Source organism: Sus scrofa, chromosome 9, assembly GCF_054392235.1.
Source record: "Sus scrofa isolate SSC_HxYL_T2T_F1_AM1 chromosome 9, Sscrofa_HxYL_maternal_Yorkshire_Landrace_v2.0, whole genome shotgun sequence".
Lineage (NCBI taxonomy): Eukaryota > Metazoa > Chordata > Mammalia > Artiodactyla > Suidae > Sus > Sus scrofa.
Genome location: NC_139391.1, coordinates 122,092,041 through 122,112,290, shown reverse-complemented (window position 1 = coordinate 122,112,290; position 20,250 = coordinate 122,092,041). Strand labels below are relative to the sequence as shown.

General features: G+C 40.4%; 1 protein-coding gene and 1 long non-coding RNA gene across 21 annotated transcripts in view; one reads left to right on the top strand and one right to left on the bottom strand.

The window, feature by feature from the left end:
* The window catches only part of LOC102162878 (uncharacterized), a 462,928-nt gene that overhangs the window by 399,122 nt on the left and 43,556 nt on the right, over positions 1 to 20,250 (bottom strand). The gene's annotated exons all lie outside the window — the stretch shown is intronic.
* LOC146400142 (uncharacterized) lies at positions 10,081 to 18,338 on the top strand. Of its 8 annotated transcripts, none has more exons than XM_084977738.1 (7): positions 10,081 to 10,214; positions 11,909 to 11,961; positions 12,052 to 12,095; positions 13,970 to 14,074; positions 15,435 to 15,551; positions 16,609 to 16,676; positions 18,087 to 18,338. In XM_084977738.1, exons 2-7 carry the CDS (start codon positions 11,934 to 11,936, stop codon positions 18,292 to 18,294), a joined length of 570 nt encoding a protein of 189 aa, XP_084833864.1. In that variant the 5' UTR covers positions 10,081 to 10,214; positions 11,909 to 11,933; the 3' UTR covers positions 18,295 to 18,338. The 8 variants fall into 8 exon arrangements, with proteins under 8 accessions (XP_084833864.1, XP_084833863.1, XP_084833866.1 ...); XM_084977737.1 differs by having other exon boundaries at positions 12,052 to 12,113; XM_084977740.1 differs by having other exon boundaries at positions 11,909 to 11,977.

The window sequence follows — 20,250 nt, the reverse complement described above, 5'->3', positions numbered from 1 at the left end:
GGATGGGGCTGAAGAAGGGCTCAAAAAAAACAAAAAAAAAAACAAACAAAAAAAAAGCAATGGTAGGCTTAAATAAAACAAACAATAAAAATGGGAGGAGTTCCCACTGTTGCACAGTGGGTTAAGGATCCAGCATTGACTCTGCAGTAGCATGGGATTGATCCCTGGCCTGACGCAGTGGGTTAAGGATCTGGCATTGCTGCATCTGTGGTGTAGGTTGCAGCTGAGGCTTAGATTCAGTTCCTGGCCTGGGAAACTCCATATGCCATGGGCACAGCCAAAAAAAGAAAACCAAGAACAATGGGTGAAAACTTCTCAAGTTTGACATGAGACATAAATATGCAGATTAAAGAAGCTTAGCAAACCCCAAACAGAATACCCTCAAAGAAATTCATCAGCCTGGATACATCATAATTAAACTCTTGAAAATTAAAGACAAAGAAAACAATCTTGAAAAAAGCCAAAGAAAAACATCTTGCCTATAGGGGGTAAACAATTTGAATGACAATGGATTTCTCATCAGAAACCATGGAAGTCGGAAGAGTTTTTTCCAAATAAAAAACATTTTACAATATATTTCAAGTGCTGAAAGAAAAGCGCTGTAAACCCAGAATCCTATCCAGCAGAAAAATTATCTAAGAATAAAGAAGAAATCAAGATATTCTCAAAAGAAGGAAAACTAAGAGAATTTGTCACCAAAAAAACCTACCCTAAGAAAACAGATGACGGAAGTTCCTTAAACAGAAAAGAAACAATAAGAGAAAGGAAGGAGAAAAAAAGCAAGCAAAAATAGAGGTAAATACAATAGGCTTTCTTTCTCTTCTTGATTTTCTAAATTATTCTTAATGGTTGAAGCAAAAATGATAACACTGATATGATTGGTTCTAAATAATATAAAGAGGTTCTTATGTGGCTCTAAATGTATATAGAGGGAAAATTTAAGACATTTATATTATAAATGGAGAAGGGTAAAGGATATAAAGGAGGTAAATCTATACTTCACTTAAACTGGTAAACTGACAATACCAATAGACTGTAATAAGTTATGTGTATATAATGTAGACCAGCCAATTAAATAGCTATACATGAGATACTCAAAAACACTATAGTAAATCAAAGTGGAATTCTAAAGAATATTTGAGTGACCCACAGGAAGACAGGAAAAAGAAAACTGAGAAATGAAGAAAATGTGAGAGAAAAGTGAGAAAACAAAAAAAGAGTATGGGTTTTCGAGTGGATAAGCAATGAGATCCTCCTGTATAGCACAGGGAACTATATCTAGTCACTTGTGATGGAACGTGATGGAGGATAATGTGAGAAAAAGAATGTGTGTGTGTGTGTGTGTGTGTATATATATATATATATATATATATATATATATATATATGAATGACTGGGTCACTTTGCTGTATGGCAGAAATTGACATAACATTGTAAATCAACTAATAGAAAAAATAAAAATCTTAGCCAAAAAAGAATAGGGCATACTTCAACTTTATCAATAATTATAGAAAATGTAAATGATCAAAATATACCAATTAAAAGACAGATATTAGGAGAGAGGATTAAAATACATGATGCAACTGTACACTCTCTGCAAGAAACCACTTTAAATATGATAGTATAAACAGGATAAAAGTAAAAAGATGGAATGAGATATATATAATGCAAACATTAATTAAAGGGAAATAGAAGTGTCTATATTAATATCAAATAAGGTAGACTTAAAAGTAAAGAAAATTAGCAGACCCAGAGAGAGATGTTGTATAACGACAAAAGGGTCAATCTACCAAGAAAACAAAGCAATCCGAAATGTGTATGCACCAAAAAATGGTGTGGCAAAATATGTGAAATAAAAACATAAGTGAAAGAAGAAATAGACAAATCCATAATTATAGTTGGAAACCTCAACACACCTCCCAAAACAAATGTTAGAATAACTAGATATAAAATCATCAAGGATACAGAATTCATCATCAACCAACAATATAATCAACATGTATAGAACACTTCACTTAACAAAGGGAGAATACATGTTCTTTTCAATTTCCCACAAAACATATATCAAGAGAGACTATAGACTAGGCCATAAAACAAACCTCGACAAAATTAAAAAGAATTTAAATTATACAGTGTGTGTTTTCTGAACGCAATGGAATAAAACTAGAAGTAAATAACAGAAAGATAAAAGGAAAATCTCCAAACACCTGGAAACTAAACAGTACACTTCTAAATAATCCATAGTTTAAAAAGGAAGTCTCAGGAAATTTTTTAAAATATATCAAAATGAAAGAAAATGAAAATACAACATAGAAAAATTTGTGAGAACACAGGTAAAGCAGTGCTAAAAAGTAAATTTACAACACTGAATGGATATGTTAAAATTAGAAAAAGTCTCAATAATCAAGTCCCTATCTCAAGAACCTAGAAAATGAAAATCAAAATAAACCCAAAGTGACAAGAAAATAATAATGATACAGCAGAAATGAATGAATTTGATAACAATGAAAAATCAGTGAAACAAAAAGTAGATTCTTTGAAAAGACCAAGAAAATTGGCAATTGTCTAGCAAGACTGACAAAACATGGGAGAAAGAGAGAGGAGAGAGAGAGGATAAAAACTATAAATATCAGGAATGAAATGGGGGTATTGCTATAGACTCTGCAGCTGTCAAAAAGAAAACAAATGAATACTGCAAACAACTCTGCAGACCTATATTTCATAAATGGACCGATTTCTTGAAAAATAAAAAACTACTATAACTCACCTAATAAGAAATAGATAATTTGAATAAGCCCACAACTAATAAGGAAGTTAAATGTTTAACTCCCAAAAAAGAAACCTCCAAGACCATATGGTTTCACTGGAGAATTCTACCAAACTTTTAATGAGAAATTAATAACAATTCTACACAATCTCTTCCAGAAAACAGAACAGGAGGAAACACTTCCCCATTTGTGTTACGCAGCTGGCATTACCTGATACCAAAGCTAGACAAAAAACAATACATGAAAAGAAAATGACAGACCAATATCCTTTGTGAATTTAGACACAAAAATACTTAACAAAATATCAGCAAATAGAATTCAGTAATATGAAAAAAGAATACACTATGACTAAGTGAGGTATATTTCAGGGATGCAAGGCTGGTTCAATGTTCAAAAAGCAATTAATGTATGTAATCTACCAGCCAACAAGTCAAACGAAGTACGTCATATGATCACATTAATTGATGCAGAAAAAACAGACAAAATTCAATATTCATTCACAATACAAATTCTCAGAAAAATAGGAATAGAGGGAACTACCCCAACTTGATAAAAAGAAGCTATAAAAACCTACAGCTAACATTACACTTAGTGGTGAAAGACTAAACGCTTTTTCCATAAGGTCTGAAATAAGGCAAGGTCTGCTCTAACCACTCTTACTCAACAAACAGAGTGCCAGAAATTCTAGCCAGTACAATAATGCAAAGGTAATTAAAGGCATAGAGATCAGAAAACATTAAAATGCGAAACACAATAGTCCCTATTTGCAGATGACATGATTGTCTACATAAAATAATAAAACTCCTAGAACAAATAAGTGAATTTGGAAAGGTCACAGGAATCAAGATAAGTATACAAAAACTCATTGTTTTTACATAGATCAACACTGAATACACAGATATCTTAATTAACAATACTTTTTACAATCACACATAAGAAGCAATGGGTGTAAACCTAATAAAATATCTACAGGACCTGTAGGCTGATAACTACACAATGCTGATTAAGGAAATCAAAGAAAATCTAAATAAACAGATCATTTTTACAGATTAGAAGACTCAAATTGGTAAAGATGTGAAATTTCCCCCAAATTGTTATACAGGTTTAACATAATTCCTGGCAATATTCCAGCAAAACTTTTTGTAGATGTGGGCAAGATAATTCTAAAATTTATACAGAAAGGTAAAGGAATAGCTAAGACCTTTTTGAAATAGAAGAATAAAGTAGAAGGAATCAATCTACCCTCTTCCAAGACTTATTGCATAGCTGTAGTCAAGACTGTGATCTTGGTGGAGAGATAGACACACAGATGATGGATCGAATAGAGAGGCAGATACAAGCCCATGCAAATATGCCCAATTAATTTTTGGTAAACATGCAAAAGCAATTCAACAGGCTTTTTCAATAAATGATGCCGGAGCAAGTGGATAGCCATAAGTGAAAAACAAAACAAAACAGAAACAAAACTTTGACCTAAATCTCATACCTTATACAAAATTGAACTTAAAATGGATCATAGACTTAAATGCAAACCACAAAACTATAACCTTTCAGAGAAAAAATGGGAGAAAATCTTCGGGATCTAGGGCTAGGGCAAAGAATTCTTAGACTTGACACCAAAAGCACCATCCAAAAAAAAAAAAAAAAAAAAGGGAAAAATGAGAAATGTCCAGGATCATGAAGTGAATAGAAGGGAGAGAAGTGTGTGGTTGTAAAAGGGCAACATGAGGGATTCTTGTGGTGATGGAAATGTTCTTTATCTCTGGAAAGGGGTCCATGGGATCTCCCTACATTCTTTCTTATAACTGTATGCAAATCTATAATTATCTAAAAAATTTTAAATTCACCTAAAAATTCATTAGCTATAATTTGTTTGTTAATTTTAATATATAATTGTAAATGTTTTAGGTAAAACATTTTCAGTAACATACATGAAAAATAACGTCAAATTTTCACTTTTTAATGTTTACTTCCATTTACAACTTTGATGAAAATATACTCAAATATCATTCTGATGACATCATTCCCTTGTTTAAAAAACAGGTTTCCAAAGCCTACAACATAAAATCACTTTAGCTTGGCATTCAAAGCCTTCCCTTTTCCAGACCCTTGCCCATCAACCCAAACTCACCCTTCACGCCTACCACTGGCATGAAGACACTTCTCTCTCTATCCTTTGACCACATGAAGTTCCTTAATGTGTCTCATTGCTTAACACTTCTCTGGCTGTTCACCCAATAACCTTCACAGCTTTCAAGACTCCACTAAACCCACCTCTTCTAAGAGTTCTTGCCTGTTCCCCCACCCCCACCCCCTTAAGAGTCCAGACCAGAGAGAATTCACCACCTCTCTGCAGTGGCACCATAACTGGTACATCTATCTTGGTACCCAATAGGCCACTGCCAACATGTCTTTCTGCCTGCTAATCTGTGAATGCCTTCAGAATGGGGACTGTATAATATCTACCTTTGCGGTTCCTGCGCGTCATACAGTGTCTGGCACATAGCAGGTGGTCGAAAACATTTGTAGAAGCTCACTTGACTATCACTTGACTCCTGCATTCTTTTGGTTTCCTTGACCACTCCTTTTCTCATGCTCCCTGCCCCCCACCCAAATTCATTCCTTATTCTCCTACAGTCTCTTAGACTTTGTTCATAGGACAGTCAGTTTTGTGCATGCTTGCCTAAGAGTTCCATGAGGATGGACAGTGTGCATTGTTCAGAGACACCAAAGAGGTCAAAACCAATTGATAAACAAGATGTTCAACAGACTGAGTGAACAAATGAATGAGTGACCTGGGAATATCTTGTAAATTATACAGTGTAGGTTGTTTTTTAACTCGGTTCCAGAACCCTTTATAAAGAGAGAGAGAAAAGAACAGAAAAATACACAAAAACCATGTAACTCACAAAGAAAAGCCCTATGTAGTAGCAGCACATACAGGGGAGAAGGCATAGGAATCATGAATATCACTGTACAGCTTTTAAGTTTGGGGTTAGTTTCTTTGAATTGTTCTTTGGAACCAATGGAAGGAGGGAGGGTGAGAAATCATCACATCCTTTCCAACTGCTTAGAGAAGAAGCCCAGTGTGAATCCTATTTTTCATGTACAGGCAAAAAAAAGGGACACAAAGACATGTCAAATCATCAAACACCACATTTCAGTTCTATGCACAGTCCCAGCCTCAAGGAATTTACAATCTACTTTCTGCTGTAATCATTCCAAATGTTTGCCTTTAGAGCAGTTTAATGTAATAAGGAAAAAATTCATGGGAAAAAGTGTGGACTATAGTTTGAAAAAAGCCTGGGTTCAAGCCTGGCTTGAACTTTGCTAGTTATAGAAGCCTGCCACTTAATCTGTTTCCCTGGCTGTAAAATTCAATATTGGACCACTTACAATGGGACAGGTGTGAGAATTAAATAAGATGATGTATGTAAATTGTAGAGTGTAAAGCCTGGCACACAGTAGGCCAATAAATTATGACTGTGCCTTTCCCCATCAAAGGCACCAATCTCTGGATTATGAACTTCAAAACTCCTTCAGGTGAAATATTTTTCTCATTTAAACTGTATTAGAAGCCAAAGTTATAACATCAGGAGAATACCTAAGAAAAGCATGATATGTGTTAAAAATGTTATGTTAGAAACCCTGCAGGGCTCTCAATAAATACTTGTTGACTGACAAATGTATTGTCAGATCATAAAAATCACAGAGATGGAAAGAGATAACAGCATAAAAGGGTAATTTGGAATCAGCACAGGATAATGATTATACTTCAATAAGTATTTTATTTTTATAAGCAACAGTAAAGGAAACTGGAAATCGTTTGGAAAACAAATCAGGTTTTCTTTTACAGCTACAAGTTTATATGAACACCTAGAGGCACAGTACCCAAAACGCTAGCTGGTATCTCACTGGCAAAATTGCTAAATTGGAAGTAAAAGTGTTCCAGGCAGAGAGGGATGTGTGCAGTCATGACATCTGTGGCCACCTCCCTCCACATGGCCCAGGGAGCAGGCGACCCAGAAGCCTTACACACCCATGACCAATACACCTGACCAACACACCCATGACCAAAGCACCCATTCAAACACTTCCTATAGCATCATCATCCCCAAGACACAGTTCAGGTAACAAATATTTATTGAGTTCACTGTGTTCCAGGTACCATCTGGGCTCAGGGAGACCAAGATGGGTAGATCATGATCCCTGTCCTCAAGAAGAAAGGTAGACATATAAATAAACAATTGTGAGAAGAGAGTGAATCGCTATACTTGAGGTATGTACAAGGACACATGGAGGCACAAAGATAGGAATGGTCCATTGAACCTGAAGGAAATATTTCTCAGACATAGTAGCAATTGAGCTAGACCTTAAAAGATAAGATGTTCTCCACGCCAAGAGAAGGTAGAGGCAATCCATGAAGGGGAACCCCTGGGACAAAGGCCCAAGTCTAAATAAACAGATGAACTCAGGGAATTTTAGGCAGTTCCATGAGAACTGGGACATTTACAATTCATACATAATGTATGTAGATAGAGCATCTTACATGCACAGTATTTACGCATCTTCTTTTTTAGCTTCTTCAGTTATTCTATTTTTTATAAAAAATTATTATAGTTGATTTACAATGTTCTGCCAATTTCTGCTGTACAGCAAAGTGACCCAGTTATACATTTGTATACATTCTTTTTTTTTTACATCATCCACCATCATGTTCCATCACAAGTGACTAGATATCGTTCCCTGTGCTATACAGCAGGATCTCACTGCTTATCTATTCCAAATGTAATAGTTTGCATCTACTAACCCCTAACTCCCTAGACATATCTTCTTATCCTTGTGAAATGGGCAGCAAATAATTATTCCCACAGTGTTGATGCATGTTCCATGAACTCGACTGCTCGCCTAATATTTTTTAACTTAACACCTGGAGTTGTTATCAGCTACAGGTTGTTAAATGACCCCCTGGCAGCTATGTCTAGCTCTTCATGGGGTTCTGAATTTATACAAGATAGGCCACCCACAATGATGAAGGTCCTGGGAAGGATGGGAAGGAAGGTCCTGGGAGATTGAAGGATAAAGAGACACAGCTTCCTGGTGTGGGCATCTCAAAGGCCCAACAAAATAACCCAACATCCTGGAGAAACAAACATTCTGGATATGTCAGAAATATGCTAGAAATGTGAGTAGTACATGAATCCACTCTGTACTATGAAACTAAGCCTTAGGTTCTTTATTTCACAATATAAAAACAAAAACATTTTCCATCGAGAAAAAAAAAATAACTAAAGACAAGACGTGCCAATTTGTGGAGAGACCCACAGCACCTGAGGGTTTTGTGCCACTACAGATCATCTTATTTACAGAAATAGCCAATATTTCCACAGCAGGCATCACTAGATGATCTCAGTATGTTTTTTCACTGAACCTGAGATGAGGGGATTAGGAGAGGTCAAAGAAGAGCATGAAAGCATCCCTTATGCTGTTAAAAATAGTGCTTTTAGGCATCATTGAAATGGCTCTATGGTTGCATTAAAATGGTCACTTCAAAATGTCACCTACCCAATTTTGTGTCCTAGGTCTGCCGCAAAAGGTTTACATGACTTTTCCAAAGATCACATAATCCAAGCTTCTAATTCCCCTCCTGTAAAATGAAGACCTGGACCAACTAACTTCCAAAATCCCATTCTGACAGTATACAATTCTGAATTTCTTTTTCACCACATCTAGTTATCCCAAGCTGCTACCTGTACTAACAACCAATTGCCTTGGGCAGCAGAAGGCTAACCTCCAGTCCCCAAAGGCACAGGGGTGGACTCTTGACTCAAACATCACAGCTTAGCTGAAATGCCCATGGGCGCATCTGATCAGTGTCTTTGCCCCTCACCTTGGGCAAATGTGCACTAGAAGTAAATCAGCAAGAAAATGATCACTGCCCCCAAAGTAGTAACTTGAAAATCAATGTTTGCCTTGCCCTCTGTGGTTTCATTTCCTGCCCGGAAATGGAGCTCGGTGCTGCAGATGGGGCCTGAGATGACAAACACTTCTGAGACAGGTTCTGAATTCAGCATGGTTTACTTTGCTGTGAGATATCGCTCAACACTGTAAATTTTTTCTTTTCAGGTGGTCAGGTAGAAAGCACTATTTGGATGGACTTGACCTTGGATTTCCTACTTCTGGATGAAATTAGGTAGAGCCCCCGCACCAAAGTGCTTTGCATCACTTTTCTAATGTAGGAGCTGTCAGGATAGGTAGGAAAAGAGGAGGCACCCAAGGGTGCCAACAGCTAGTAGGCAACAGGTGTAAGAAATGCAGCTGCACTGGGCACGCAGCCAGGAGGACCACAGGGTTGCCCTGGGAAGAGCCCATCCACAGTTCAGCAACACTAGGGCACAGCCTTCTTCCTACTGGGGCCATGAGTCCTGTCTGCATATTTGTAAGGGCATATAAGCCAGTGTTTCAAAACCTGAACTATAAAGCCAGAGACCTGGGCAAAGTTCCATCCCTTCCCCTTACCACCTCTCCAAGCCTCAGCTTCCTCATCCTTAAGATGACGCTAATAGTAGAATCAAACCATAAGGGTCATTGTGAGTATTAAATAAGACAGTGAATGTAGAGCAATAAGGTGTAGTCACTGGCACTCAGTGCTGTGCTGAACTGTAGTTGAGCCTGAGACCAAAGGAGAAATTAGTACTACCGAGGCTGTCTTTAACATCTTGCTATTTTGCTCATCATGAAATTTTTTGCACTTTGCACTTCTAATTTAAAAAAATACCGCCTTCAAGTATTACTTATCTGATTATTGAGGCTTTTGAAGGGTATCCCTTAACTCTTGCACCCTCACCTAAGAACGCAGTAAATGTTGGCTATTATTTTACCATCATCACACAATGACTGCACATTACAATTCAGCACTTAATTGTCTAATTTCTTGTATAAGTCATTCTTCTAAATGCTTATGTCCTGCTTCCCAACCAGTTTGTATACCTATTAAGGGCAGAACTTATGACATATGTCTTTTATCCCCTAAAACTGCTGAGTCTTAAGAGATTCAAGTAAGTGCATGTCCAGTGACTGCTTATAGCCTAAGGTAGACTATTTCCAATGTCACAGTCCCCTAATTGTTTTATGTGTTCGTAGGTTTTATTTTATGACCCTTGAGGGCAGGGATGGCATCTGGCATTTAGTCTGGTGCCATGTCTGGTGCAAAGATGGAAGACAGAATGAAAGAAGTGGCAGGGACCTCCAAGTTCATCTAATCCCACATGCTCACTTTACAGGGAAATCATCTGATGCTCAAAGAGGAGGCATGATGGCAGCCAAACCACTCAGTGAGAGTGCTGGGATGAGAACTCAGATCTCCTGGGCTCTTTCCACTCCAGTCCTCTGTTAATCTTCATCTATTTCTCCATGTCCATCAGTATCAAGCACAGAATTCTACAGGTAGGAAAAATTCAGTAAGTGATTACTAATTTCCAGAACTTGAGTAATCTTTGCTTAAAAGGGGAGTAGGGAGTCATTGCCTGGCAAGGTGGTTATGAGAACACTGGATTTGGCATTGGACAGCTCTGTGTCAAGTCCTGGCTTCACTACTTCCTAGCTATGAGACCTTGGATGAAATAACGTTTCTTAATTTTCCTCATCCAAAATGTGAACATAATAATAGTACTTAACACATGGAATTGTGAAAAATTACACAAAACAGAAACAAGTAATGGGTATGGCAGACTGTCTAACACATACTAAGTGCTCAACAAATATTAGCAATTATCACTATTCTATAAGTAAAGCCCTAAGAGTCAGGCAGATAGATAGAGTCATATGTATGGTTGTGTAATATACCCATATTTTTATAGAGTAGCAGATAAAGTCTGGAAATGGAGAGCTAAATTATCAACCAAGCACTTACGATTCTGCTATATCTATCCCATGAAGTCTCATAAATAACTCTGATATCTAATGTATTCTGTGAGATCTCAGTTCCATATAACCGTAACAGGGACCCCACACCTACACACACAGCAGCTGCCCAGCTCCTGAAATTTTACAGATTTCCAAAAGCAAAAGGAGCCCAGACCAGTAGACTCTAAAAAGGGACCTGTCATAGAGTCAAGAATGCTTAACTATAATCCCATTTTTAGTTCCATTTCAAGAGAAAACAAACTATGTTAGGCAGGACACCCAATCAATAAACAGAAGCCCAGACAAATATAGTAAGACACTCCATGACTTGGAATGTTGCCAGTGCAAGCCTGACGCTATGAACAATGGATGCAGTAACCCAGGGAAACCAACTGCATAACTGAGTTCACACAATACTTCACCTGCTTTTATTCTCTTTTGCCCTCCTCTCAAAGCAAGACTCCGAACCTAAATTCATGATTCCACGGGAAGATGTGAGGCAGACGTCTGTGTGAAAAGTATCCCATTTCTTAGTACCTAGAACCTAGGGGAAAGAAATAGAACTGGATATCCTAATGTCTAATCAAAGACCCTAACATTTTGCTTCTTTCCAGCATCCTTATACCCAAATCCTCAAACTACTTCTGTTTGTCTGACATTAGCATCTCAGAGAAGCAGCCAAGAGCTTGTGGAAGCCAGAGAACTTGAAAGAGCACTTCATATTCAAAGCATTTCTGAATTTTGAAAAATGGGGGCACTACAAATAAACCCATTTTTTTCCTGTGTCAAACCCTCCACTGGCAATCCGAAAGTTCCCTTAAAATTCAAGGTTTCCCAAAAGCAATATGGTATCCTAGCTTGGATCCTAACCTCAAATAGAAAAAAACAGGACATTAGTGGATGAACTGGTTAATCCAAAGAGTTCATAGTTCAGTTATTAGTATAATGCCAATGTTAATTTCTGAGTGCTAATTGCTAAATGCACCAGGGTCACATTTAAGGTCCACACCAGGAAAAACTGAGTAAAAGATATGTAAGGTCTCTATATTTTCCTTTGTCACTTTTTCATAAATCTAAAATTATTCAAGAGTTTATTCAAAAATTTAGTTTTAAAATAGAAAAAAAATAGTCAAGATTTATTTGCTTATAAACCTTATGTTTGGTGGGTAAGAGGGGTGGGGATTATTATTCTCTCTCCCCAGTGGAAGGTATATTAAAAGGACAAAAATCTCCAGTCTTTTCCTAGAGATCGACCAAAAGATGGCAGCCAGCTGTGTTTGTCCTCAAGGTACCATGTTGGGAAGGTAAAGAGAACTGGGAGCTCCAGGATGTGGGCTCTCCAGTCTGCAGATTCTAAGGTAATGCCTTCTCTCTCCAGCATCCCTATGGGGAATCAAGGACACAATGCATGTTGAGCACTTGGTATGTGTCAGGAGCTGGGTAAGTGGCATTTTCCTTTGCTCTTTCTCAGGACACCCCACTGGCAGCTCCTGGCAGCCCCTCAGGGAAACCTTACAGGGGGTCCTTCCAGGTAGAAGAGCAACTCCTTTATCTTGGCAGGCAGGGCTCACCCATGTTTGTGGCCTCAGAAGGACCTGCTGGATGGCTTAGCACCTGGACAGCAGGCTGTGGTCTCGCAGTCCCTTTCAGAGCAGCATCTGTTCCGCTGGGCTCCTATCAAGCTCTCTGGGGGCAGCTCTGCCCTTGCACCACTTTTTTAAAGAACAGCCCACCCATTGCTCTATGGGGATAGGGGGACCTACCACTTACTTAACTAATTTACTTTTCAGTAAGACTGAGAAGGGAAAAAATGAGTCATGAGCTGAGGCTGGGGGCCCAGCTCTTGCCCCACAGAGGGTCACTATGCAGTGCCATGAGGTGGGTCATTTCTAGAGCAAACTTCGCTCCCCTTGGCTTGGCCCAACTTTTAATAAGTCCACACTGACTCATTCTCTTTTGCTTCAAGGAAACTGTTAAATTCACTAGAACTTGCCATGGTGTGACAGTGTAGAGCCCATCCGTTCTTCCTGGCATTGTCTGGTTTTACAGACAGAACATATTTGGTGAAAGTCCCAAGATTTTATGTCCTGTCTCTATAGGTTGTGAATTTTCTTGAGTAATCTCTGTTCCAAATATTCTACTTTACTGATCCTAGAAACCACCCACATGAAAATGTTTTAGTATGTATTTTTTCTCTGACAGCCTCGACTCCCCATGTTCTGCCAGCCCATGGGCTTTCTTCAGAAGTGGTCAGGGTACCCATTGGGTGTGTGGGTACCATCAAGGACATTGAGCTATTTATGTTTGGGGAGTCCTTCTCCCTGGGAGGCAGAGCCAGTCTACCTCTACAGAGTTAGCAGTGGTAGATATTCGTTTCCTAGTCCAGACTTTAAAATGGAAGCTCGTCATACAAAAAAGCAGGAACCACACAGAATGCATTCTGGCACAGGGATGGCTTCATCCAGCTTACTGGCAGACTCAGAGCACTTTCCAGCTCTCACTGTCACTGCGGCAGAGGTGACAAGCTGCAGTGTCTGTGCTCAGCAGAAGCTGCTCTGGGGCGTTACCAGACCAGTTCTCCAGCACAATTTGGCTATTTCCCCAGGCTGACTAGCCCCAGAGCCTAGTCCTATGACCGTTCTGCAAATTCTACGAACCAGAGCCTACTTCACAGGTCAGCAACCTGTGTAGTCACACAGGGCCCCAGGCGCAGCACGATCCTGTGCTTAAATGCTCTTCTGTCCGGCTTCCAACCCTTCAAATTTTTGACCAAGAAGCTTCACATTTCCATTTTGTACTGGGCCCTGCCAATTACATGGCCAAGCCTGCTGTAAGCTAGCTTGGCCATACTTTAGGTTAAGCAGTTCTTAACCTTTTGTGTGCCACAGAGTCCTTTGATGATCCGGTGAAGCCTATGAAGTATATAAAGAATCTTTTTAAATGCACAAAATAAAATACATAGGAGGCTAATTATATTAAAATATAGTCAAATATTTTTTTAAAATAACGAATATACGATAGTATAGTATGTGTGCTTTTTTATTAGTGCCTTAAATAAAACCACCAGCAACAACTGAAATGGGACTTGAAAATATCTATGGCTTCTAAAGGCAATAAAGTCACAGGTATCTGACATGTCCACATTTATAACTTAAGGAAATGCTAAATTCGGTGAGAGATTTTTTTTCATTGATCTATCCAAGTCACAGAGCTCTAGTTTTTTAAATGAAAATTTAATTTTAAAACAATTAAAATTTAATCTAAATAAATTCCTTTTCTGCTTCAATCGGCCAAAGCTAGTATGTGCTGCTTACAAAGAGAAGCCTGAAGGATACAGGACCCCAATGGGACTCAGGCCCCCAGGACCAGCCTTGCAAACACAACAATCAGAGTGGCCCCAGGTGAGTCAAAGATGTATCCAACGTGGCTCCGCCTCAGTGTGAGGATCGTAGAGGAGAAAGTGTCAATGACAACAGCCCAGGATGCTGCCTGGGAAGCATGTGACTGGCCCTATGTGTGTGGTACAATCCAAGTGATCTAGACGTCTGAGCAAGTGGAGATCCTTTCCAACTGGGAAGGTCCACTATTAATAATGGTTCTATCTTATGAGAAGGGAGCTAAGACACATAACTGTATAATCATTGCTCCAAAGCCCACAGCAAGTTGACAGAAAGCTGAAGAGTCTCCTTTCTCAATTTCCCAAATTCTAACCCAGAATTCTTTGTTCTAGATATTTCAACATGAGTTGCTTTTTGGAGATCTCAAAGGAAATATGATCAAAACATACCTCCCCAGATACTTTTTTTTTTGGGGGGGGGGCACCTCCTCCGCATGTGAAAGTTCCCAGGCCAGGGATCGAACCCGTGTCTGAAGTTTCCACCTGTGCCACAGCTGCGGCAATGGCGGATCCTTAACCTGCTGTGCCACAAAGGAAATACCCAGGTACTATTTTCTCGTCCCCCTTCCACTTTTCCTTTGGGGAAGAGGGATTTAAAAGCCCTTCAACACAAAGGGAATATCTATCCTTTGGACACACTTGAGAAACCTGGGTTTGTTTCCAAAGCAGAAAGCAATCCACTCACAGATACCCTGAATCTTCCAAAGTTGTTTTATATCCATTATTATGTTTGAGTTTGGGGCACATACCATTACCCCTATTCTACAGATAAGGAAACCAAGGGTCAAAGAAGCTGTGACTTGCACAAGGTCAGAAAGCAAGGAAGCAAAACCAGGTTCCTTGCTGCTTAGCCCAGTCTCCTTCCCTCTGCCCACCACTCTCCTGTGAGCAGATCATAACAAAAAGGGAGGCTGTCTCTGATGGGGAAGTACATTCATGCAGATTATCGAAAAACCAAGATACCCACACCTCAGATTCTGGATAGCAGGTGTCAGTTAAGAGGGGAGAGGCTCAAGAAAGAAAACGGATGACCAAATCCCCTGACCCCAAACAGACTTTGATTTGAGCCCCAGCAGAGGACAGAACTCTCTTGGCCAGTGACCAGCATACAGAGTCCTTCCCATTCCTGCCTTGGTCTTAGGCTCATAACAACAGCAACAGCAGGAAAAGGGCTCCATGAACATAAAAATAAACAAACTTTCTATTTTTAGCAGGGCTGCAGCTGTGAGAGCTTCATTATTTGCTTTTGAGCTGCAGCATTCTGAGGGAGGAGACGCAAGGGTGGAGGGGGTGGGGGGCGAGGACAACTAGGGACAGTTGGACCGGGAGCCAAATTCCCCACTGCTGAACCTAATTACACACAGGCCACAGAAACCGACATCCAAACTGGAAGTCTGTGGAGTCTGCAGGTCTGGAAAAACTGGAGGGCGACAACCAGGAAGCCAGCCCGTGACTGGACTCTCTTCTGGCCATATATAGAAGTAAATCATTTCTTACACACATGGTTTTTGAGGGCTACTGAAAACTGTGTTGCCTAGTGACCCCATCAGAGGAGTGAAAGATAAGCTTGTGAGTAGGAGACCTTTCTCCTCTTAACTCAGACTTTAGTTGCAACCTGTGTGACTCACAGAAACTCAGATCCAGCATCCTCGGCAGGTCTGGACATTGTAAGAAGGGAGTTCTGAAGCTGCCACAGAGGAGGGGCCTTTCCTTATAAATGTCGCAGAGGCTTTAGGAAAAATATGCACCTGATCCGATTTCAGAAGTACCTCTTTAGCCATGCAAATGCTTTTAGCTGGGCTATACTCTGACCCCATGTCATTTTTAATTATGTTCTCTGCCCCTCTCATGGCCCTTTTCACATATAGTCCTGATTATATGTTTAATCCATGTGAGCAGGCAGAATTGCAGATCCCAAAGCAGTACTGAGGAAGGAAAGAACCCAATGCTTCAGGCACTTACAAGGAAACAAGTGCACAAGCAAGGGTACCACACTCTTCCATGCCGGGAGAAGGCCTCTGCAACCTCCCAGATGGGGCCTGATGGCCTTCACTCACTGGCAAATATTTACCAAGCACCTCACAGAACCATCCCTGCCCACCCAGAGCTGCAGACCAGTGTGAAGAACAAATAAACATTGTCATTACTGTGGGGGCAGGCGCTATGAGGGGAAGCATAGAGTCCTTTGGGAACACAGAAGACTAGCTTCTACCCAAGTCTTAGAAAGCCAAGCTCTTTCCAGAGGAGATGGTGGCTGAGCTGGCACCCAGGCAGGTAGAGATTGGGTCGGGGGAAGAATTTCTCCTAAAAAAGCCCCATGAGAAGACAGCTCTCAAATAATAACATGGTAAGAGAACAGAACAGGGCTAAAATATTCAAGAACTTAACCCCAACACCTCAGACACAGTGCACGTCTACCTCCCAATCATACTGACCATGTTACCCAATAACATTACAGAGCAAATTAATTGCTTTCAAATTATAAGGGGGAAAAAAAAAAGACAGTATCATAATCTATTTGACCTTGAATTTTGACAGCTAACAATGTACGCCCTGGAATCTTGGGATTGGAGGAAATCACATGGGCCACTGAGTCCTCTCACCAGGTACAGTAATCCCCCTACAGCGGCCCTGCCAAGTGGTCACCCAGACTCTGCTCCAATTGCTCCAGTAATGGAGAGCTCTGCAGGGATCAAGGCAACTAGTTGGTTTTAAAAGCAGGAGCTAGAGTGTATAGTGACCACCTACCAGGCTGAAGTCTTTCCATACTCAATAAATGCTACAAAAGGCCAACAGATTAACTTTCTTTGAGAGTGGTCAGTCCATTGTTCAAAATCTACAGTGACTCCAACGACTGACATACAAATTTTAATTTCCTTCCAAAAGAGTAGAATAACCCTATCAAAATGTACCACTGGTCATGTTTGGTTACCAAGTTTATGGATGATACTTTGTTTTTCTCCTTCATTCTTCTGAGTTTTTCCCTAGTTTTCCATAAGAAGGAAAGAAAGAGAGAAAGAGAGAGAGGGAGATAAAGAAAAGATTATTAATTAATGTAATTTACAAAAAAAGTTCTACCATGCTTATGCCTTTGTGTTGTACCCAACTAAGAAAACTTTGCTCTCTTTCTCTATGTTCAAATCCTTTTGCCCCTTCTAAGGTTCTAACCAACCCATCTCTATCAGGAAGGTTTCTTGAATGCTCCAGCCCTTACTGCCCTTAAAGCCAAAGTATAAATTGAGCACCTCATTATATGCAGTTTTCTTTTTTCTTTTTTTTTTTTTTTGTCTTTTTGTCTTTTTTGTTGTTGTTGTTGTTGCTATTTCTTGGGCCACTTCCGCGGCATATGGAGGTTCCCAGGCTAGGGGTTGAATCGGAGCTGTAGCTGCCGGCCTACGCCAGAGCCACAGCAACGCGGGATCCGAGCCGCGTCTGCAACCTACACCACAGCTCACGGCAACGCCGGATCGTTAACCCACTGAGCAAGGGCAGGGACCGAACCCGCAACCTCATGGTTCCTAGTCGGATTCGTTAGCCACTGACGGGAACTCCTATATGCAGTTTTCTACTATCTGTTAATCATTTCATGGGTCGGTTCCACATTAGACTATAAATTAAGGGCCATTCCATAGTGCCTACCTAGCACAATGCAGAGGTTATTGTAAATTCTCCATGAATATGTGCTAGTGGATAGATGGATGCATGAAATTCCATTAGGTGTATTTATTAGCTCAGTTGGTTAGAGCACAGTTCTAATTAAGTTTTATATGTCATCTGATTCTACGCTTCTCAACGGGGGTGCCCACAACCCTAGAGGGATACAGAAAAGTGTTTCAAGAGTATGAAGCCACAAGATATTTAATAATCTAAAGCAAAAGTGTCCTACTTTTTAGGAATACGCTGGTGGAAGAGTGTGCAAAGCACTTTTATAGCCCTTGCTTTTCCAAGTGCAAAAACTTCCTCCAGGCTGACATCCAGGTACTGCTTGAATTTATGCACTTAGGCTTTGCCTCTAGGTACTTTCAGATGCCAACAGATGCCAACCCACCAAGAGATGTTCTGGAAGGTATCATTCATCCTGCATCCAAAGACACAGAGAGCACTGGTCCAGGAGCCAGAATACCGTGGTTCTGGTTCAGTTACGCAACTACTGTGGGCAAGCAGACTCTTCAAGCCCTGGATTCTCAGCTACTGTTCCCTCCTAACAAATGTGGGTTAAATTAAAGAATACATTTGAAACGTCTTTATAAACTGAAATGTATGTGCAAGCTTCAGGTATTATTTTTGTGGTCCTTATCATCCCAGAATCCAGTCATTTGATTGTGTCCCATAGACACAAAGGCTGCTTCCCAAACTTGTCGGGATGACTAAGGTGGGCAGCCATGGAGTTCTGAATTCAGAAAGTTCTAGGTGGAAACCTGACCCTGGTGTAAGCTCTACCAGACTAGAGTCCCATCCATTTTTATATAGCTCACGTTTTGCGTGGTCCTGGGAATATACATATGCTGAACGAATGTCTTTCTAACTATTGGAATCTCTGCCTTCCATCATTTACCTGATCTTTGACAAACTTAAACACCTAAACCTCAATCTCCTTATCTATTACGATGAGTATAATAGTATCTCATAATGTTAGAAATTTAAAGGCAATAAGCATAAGCTGCCTGGTGCATGGAAGGCAGTAAGTCAATGGCAGTTAAAACAGAAGGAGAGGCTGAGTGCTATTCCTGCAACTTAGTAAATAAAGGCTAGCTCATTATCTCATGGTTTTGTCAGCCCTTCCTCTACCTGTTATGAAAGAGCCAGCCTAGGGAAAGGAAGTTTGTTTGCAGCAACTCCGATATTCTGAGTCACGGAACTAGTTAAGGAAGCAAATTTCAAAGGCACAGTTATTTTGTGGGCCCTCGGGGCTAAAGGAATAAACAATTGCAGCCTTCACAAAAACTTCTACCAGAATGAATGTGCTGGGCAGGGCAAGCCGGGGTTTCCCAGACGTCTCCCAAACAAAGTGACAAGAAACGTTTTACCTAGGCCATGGAAGTGCTGTTTGAAACCCACACAATGGGCTCACTCAATAAATCGATCAGTAAACCAGCAGCAGGAGACAAAGGGGAGCCACAAAGAGAGGTGAAATCAGAGTTCTGTGGGGCTCTCCTCCCACCCTAAGACCCCTGCCAGAAAAACGGAATCCCCAGGTCCTTTGTTTACATCTGCACTAAGCCAGTGATGAATCCCAACAAAGAGCACAAAACAGCAGTGCTGCCCTGCCGTTCACCACTGCCAGAGACAGTGCTAGAAAAGGAGCTTTCAAGACACAACCCTGGGGAGGCCGGGAGACAGAAACAGAAAATGAAAGCTGAGCCCCTTCGTGCCCCAGAGGTATAAACAAAGGGCCCTTGGAGCCAGCACCACCCCCTCACCAGCCTCACTGCCGGAAGGGGTGCCCTATCTCTGGAACTTACAGGGATGCTAGAGAAAGTGCAGAGCACATGGAGCAGGGAGACATGGGGATTATTACAGGAGACATTTAAAAGTTTCCTAAACATCCCCCCATGCCGAGATTTGGAGTCACAGTCATAAAAGCAGTATTTTCCCTGGCTTCCTGGATGCAGTATTGAAGACATTTTGGATGTTACATGAAAAAGAGCTCCACAGAAAAGTGTATTGTCACCACTCTTTTTGGAGGAGCTTTCATAATTAGAGTAATTTATGTCAGAATCAGACAGTTTAGGGAACAGAAATCTAATTGCAAGGGATAAATATGAAAACAGGCTCTTCAAGTCTGTTTAGAAATCCAAAGTCAAAATGAAAAAGCAATGCATTTTATTTTTGTGTGTCTTTTTTTTTTTTTTTTAGGGTCACACCTGCGGCATATGGAAGTTCTCAGGCTAGGGGTCGAATCAGAGCTACAGCTGCCAGCCTACACCACAGCCACAGCCAACTCGGGATCCAAGCTGCGTCTGCGACCTACACCACAACTCACAGCAATGCCACTGAGCAAGACCAGGGATCGAACCTGAGTCCTCATGGATACCAGTCACATTCATTTCCACTGAACCATGACTGGAATTCCTGAAAAAGCAATCCATTTCTAAAGGGGCTGTGAGGAGGTGGGCAGCAGTGAGGGGTGGGCAGAGGGGGGGAGAGAAATACTTTCTTAGAATGGTTATAATTTAGCTG